This window comes from Bombus bifarius, unplaced genomic scaffold (genome assembly GCF_011952205.1).
Source record: "Bombus bifarius isolate JDL3187 unplaced genomic scaffold, Bbif_JDL3187 scf7180000007996, whole genome shotgun sequence".
Lineage (NCBI taxonomy): Eukaryota > Metazoa > Arthropoda > Insecta > Hymenoptera > Apidae > Bombus > Bombus bifarius.
In genome coordinates, this window is record NW_022884376.1 from 5,238,182 (window position 1) to 5,243,318 (window position 5,137).

At 34.6% G+C, this 5,137-nt stretch overlaps 1 protein-coding gene across 2 annotated transcripts; it reads left to right on the top strand.

Annotated features, from left to right (window-relative positions):
- Positions 1-2,147: 2,147 nt before the first annotated feature.
- LOC117205989 (ubiquitin-conjugating enzyme E2 G1) lies at positions 2,148-4,680 on the top strand. 2 transcript variants are annotated; one of them, XM_033444888.1, is made up of 6 exons: positions 2,148-2,305; positions 3,335-3,437; positions 3,533-3,630; positions 3,713-3,891; positions 3,974-4,096; positions 4,193-4,680. In XM_033444888.1, the coding sequence occupies exons 1-5, from the start codon at positions 2,260-2,262 to the stop codon at positions 4,052-4,054; spliced, it is 507 nt and encodes a 168-aa protein (XP_033300779.1). In that variant the 5' UTR covers positions 2,148-2,259; the 3' UTR covers positions 4,055-4,096; positions 4,193-4,680. The 2 variants fall into 2 exon arrangements, with proteins under 2 accessions (XP_033300779.1, XP_033300780.1); XM_033444889.1 differs by lacking the exon at positions 2,148-2,305 and adding an exon at positions 2,799-2,821.
- The last annotated feature ends 457 nt before the right edge of the window (positions 4,681-5,137 follow it).

Genomic DNA, 5,137 nt, shown 5'->3' on the forward strand with positions numbered 1-5,137 from the left:
TTGTATTATCCGCTATTGCAGGTATCGAGGAAAAGATGACCAGCAATAAAATCTGGCGATGAAATTCTTTCATGGTAGAATACTTGCTTTGTTACCAGAATGGATTACGTGTAGCACGTTATGTGTTTTTAAGTAACGGTAAGTACCGTACAGTATTTTTAAGGAACAAAAGAAAACGTAGGATTTATAAATATACAAGTGTCAAATAATATCACGCATAAATCCAGTCTCAAAATTATATTCGCTGCTATTGAAGGTAGAAAAAAATAATCCACCCTGCATATTTTACTTTCCCTATTTTTGCAAATATATATTTTCTAATTTATCCGATATATATGAAATTTCCTCGTAACATTTTTGTATATACCCTTGTCGTTACTTAATCGTAAGTCTTCTAAAATATCCCTCGTTACTAACCAAATTCCCACCCTAACGTCTATTCCCTCGGTTCGATAAACCTAATCCGTTTCTCCGGTAAATTCCGGTTGGAAAAAATAAAGGAAAAAAAAGTGAGCCTGCTAGCGAAGTATGAATCAAAGCCGATTCCCGTGAAGAAATGTTTCTCACTCGGAGCTCCTTCGCCCTATATTACATCGATGGGTACCGAGCGATGATCGGTTTAGAGGAAATCGTCGGCACTTTCGTCGCCGGGTCGTTTATCCTCGTAAAAAGGTGGGAACCAATCCGAAGGTAACGGACAACTGCAGGAGTGGTGGCTATCTCCCTAAGAGGAGCTGAACTTCTCCAAGTTTTTTCCTTGCTCCGCGTTTCTCGATCGTTTGGCATTATTAAAGCCACGCCCTGGATTTCCATAGATCCCAGCGTTGAACCGCGTCATCAGATAATAGGATGAGATCGTACGTTTGCTTTGCGGTCCCTTTAAATCGAATCCTCGTTGCAAAGTAGGCCGGAGAATAGTTAAGATATCGAACGATCCGCTTCAACGTTTCTCAGATTCAGCGTAAAATAAGGTTACAAGATCGTTAATGATTGAAATCGAAGGAATATTTCTTTTTAATTTGATCGAATCGTTCGATTTTACTTCTTGCGTGCCTTCTGCTTCGTATTCTCTGACCGTATCCTTCTATATTACATTCGTTACATTACGTTTCTTATGCTCATTATCGTTTCTAGGCTACCTATGTCTTAGTTATATAAGACGTATCACAATAGCAATTTGTACGTATAAATGAATAACTAGTAAGAATTATTTTGTGAGACTATTGCACGACTTGCGGTATTACGTACGAAAGTTTTATGTTGATAACGGTTGAAACATTCCCTTTAGGAAAATTGATTTATTCGATAGATTGAAAGAAATATAGAACAATTTACAAATAAATATAATTTTATAATATGATATAATATGTAATCTATATAAGGTACATCGCATTAGACGCACTTCCTATAAAATTGTGTAAGATGGCACTGTAACTTACGTATGTACTAATTGAATATTACGTGTAAGTAATATGATTTAAAGATTACATTTATTTTAACTTCGGCTATAAGACATTTTACGTTAGTATCGCTTAATCGAAGGAACTTGTACGATCTAATTGTTTAAAGTTCTCCTCGCATACACCGATTCATCCTCTGCATTTCTAGTATTTTATCTGTTAACAAAAGGAAAACCAATTTTTACCCACTTTCTAAAGTATCGACCTCGAAGAAACCAATGTTTCTTACGCCCTCTGCGATTTGCTACGGCGAATATAGGAATTATGTATATCATTGACCAAGGACTGTTAAGATCACAACAGCGACGAAGACCTGCCCTTAGTCAATGATTACATAATTTTAAGTCCAGGATGTCACATTAAAATTTAGTTCCAATTCTAATCGCTACAAGCGTTGCAATCTTATCCTACGCTGAATCGGTAACGTTGGGAATGATATTAAAATGGTAAGTGTATTCTGGAATCCCTAAAACGTGTGACCACAGACGAGGTCCTTAGTCAATAGCGTGACACAAAATTACATCAGATGTTAGGTCCAATCTGTCTTTCGTTGATATTTTTATTATCTTTTAATTACTGGAAACTACTTATCGACAGCGAAAAGATCCGTAATATTTGCAAAATCTCCAACAGAATGCGTAGCTGTTTAATCAGACCGGCGCATAGGAAAGACGGAAGAACATATGTTTAAGCAGTAGCGCATGCGCAGTCATTGCTTCCGCGACGTACCTAGCCATCTTTCCAGTCAAGCAAAAGTGATTGTTTTCAGCTTTAGTCTTATTTAACGGAACTTTTATTAATGTCAGAGCCACAGTCCGCGCTTCTACTACGAAAACAATTAGCAGGTATCCAGCAAAGCCAGTATAAGTGCTAAGTGTGATCGGTGCCTCAAATTCGAGTTGAACGAAAAGCCGGAACCGTTCTCATACCCCAAACTCGTGCGATCTCATCATCGTTGTGATTCGACCCTTGAGATTGGCTTTTGTGAACATTTTTTCTGTCGAAATATCACTTTCTCGAAACCTCTGTAACCTTATGTGAGCACCGATTAAGCCTTCCGTAGTCTCACGATGGCCCTGCGCCTGATTAGGGCGTGAAAATCAATACGGCTACGGAACCGTAGTGTACCTCCCATGAATAACTTTAACCTAGCATTTAATATCGCGTTTACTAGTAGTTACATCCGTATCGGGTCTAAATTTTCTTATGAACGATTTTCATGCACGACGAAGGCCGTTTACGCTGTTACCGAAAATAATTGCAGGCAACGTTATTTATAGCATTTCGCGCGTCACCGAATACAACGCGGTTTCGACTAAAAAAAAGACAGAGAAAACCATGCCGTGCAACGACCACCGAAGGTCAATCTTCGAACCATAACTACTGTATTACTTCTAAGGCAACGAATGAAACAATGAAATTCCTGAAAATTTGCTCCTACCATTTATCGTGATTTCGTTCTTCTTTGTTAATTAATCTTTATCGTTGAATTTTACATGAAATATCGTGTCACCTTTGTCTCGCTAACCCCGTGGGTATATGACGGTTGCTTTGTGCGTTTCAATTTGACCTAACCTAAACAACACTGAATAACAAAAGTATCCTTTTGATGTATCCAGACCAATGTTTCTTTGTATTGACGATTTCTTTCGATGTTTTTATTATCGATTCAAAGAATGATCAATCGTATTTATTTTTGGACTGTTCTGTGCTTGCTGATTCAAGCATATTTCCAGTGTTTTAATATTATTTTATTGTTCCGCATTTTAGATATATGAAATTCTTATTAATCCAAAATATTTTTCAAGTTCAATTTCATGAGAAAATTATTTAAAAATACAAAAACTTGATTTAAATTTTCTTCTCTTCTATAGAATTAAATAAAAACCCAGTAGAAGGGTTTTCAGCAGGCCTCATAGACGACAATGACATATATCAGTGGGAAGTACTCATTATTGGACCTCCAGACACATTATAGTAAGATACTAATTTGTTTATTTTATAATATATAATATCATACATACATATGTGCATATCATACATATTTTTACAAATATTTTTTTACATTTTAGTGAAGGTGGGTTTTTCAAAGCACACTTACAGTTTCCAAAAGAATATCCACTTAGGCCACCGAGAATGAAGTTCATAACAGAAATATGGCATCCAAACAGTAAGACTTTTTCTTTAACAGTAAGATTTTTATATATGTTATATAACAAAATAAAAATTGTAATGTAATTTTATATTTATAGTCGAAAAGAACGGTAATGTATGCATATCGATTTTACATGAACCTGGAGATGATAAGTGGGGCTATGAAAAAGCATCAGAACGGTGGTTACCAGTTCACACAGTTGAGACTATTCTCATAAGTGTTATTAGTATGCTTGCAGATCCTAATGATGAAAGTCCTGCTAATGTGGATGCTGCCGTAAGTAATATTCTGTATTGTACAAATTTAGATTACTATATCATTTCAACTGTTTTTACTGATATTAATTGCAATACTGTAGAAAGAGTGGAGGGAAAGCTATGCAGAATTCAAGAGAAAGGTGGCGAGGTGTGTCAGAAAGAGCCAAGAGGAGTGTTTGTAGGAGATGAACAATTATTCAAATGGAAAGACTTATTTAATTCTGGTAAGTTCTATAACGTTTTTACCAATTAAATTATTCAACAAAATAATATATAATAATGAGTGTGTTTGAATAAACTTTTTTCTTATTTCTCCCTAGGGAAGCCGTAAGCACTGTAAGAAAGAAACCGATGCTCTGCATTAAGCTAATGGACAACAGTGCCACTAAAAACGGATATAGCCTGACCCATTCTTAAGCAGAAAAAGGGAGGCAGAGTATGTGTGACAATAAAAGATAAAATCACACATCTCTATGAAGTTTATACCACCGCCACTGACGTACCATCCATTGATACGAAGAACATAAAGGAAATACACGCAGCTCACCTTTTACATAATAAACAACTAAAAAACTAATTTACACATATACATAATGCAAAAAAATTATCTGTACGATTATTACCTTAATATTGATAGTTATAAACTTAACTTCCCTGTTCCTCCTGCTCAAGAGTTAGCCCTACCCTTTATACCTAAAAGCCTGTAATTTAAAATGTTTACGTTTATCATTGAATAATAATTCCTTAGTGGCGTTTCGTATTTTCTTACTTTCGTAAATATACATAAATAAATTTTTGTAAAGTCAAATACATGATATATTTATATATATATGTATGTATGTATGTATGTATGTATGTATGTATATATATATATATATATGCTACAATCGTTAAACGTAATGCCAGTAAAAAATGAAAACGAAATATATGTGAATCAATTGTGACATCGTGGTAAACCTATGTCGATTAAGCTGTACAATCACGGCTATGTAAAGAAATGTAAAATTTCCGTTGAACCGTAAGTTGCCAAAATAACGAATTCTAATTAAAGTGATAATAATGCTAATCACAATATTATTATTAGAAATATATCATTAATTACAACTAGTAAATTTACCATAAAATTTCGTACATGCTTACAAAAACTATACATATTTCAACCAGTGCCAGTTTGTGAAGTTATTGTTAAGATTTACCTTTTTATTATATCTAAACTTGCGGTTCGAAGTCATAAAAACATTCAAATTTTTTATCCGACTATATAT

What these genes read in the sequence shown, in the direction of transcription:
- LOC117205989 (XM_033444888.1), top strand. Translation starts at nt 2,260, where the DNA reads ATGTCAGAGCCACAGTCCGCGCTTCTACTACGAAAACAATTAGCAG. An exon ending in GGACCTCCAGACACATTATA is followed by an intron (nt 3,438 to 3,532) that starts GTAAGATACTAA and finishes TTTACATTTTAG; the next exon opens with TGAAGGTGGGTTTTTCAAAG. An exon ending in AGAAATATGGCATCCAAACA is followed by an intron (nt 3,631 to 3,712) that starts GTAAGACTTTTT and finishes TTATATTTATAG; the next exon opens with TCGAAAAGAACGGTAATGTA.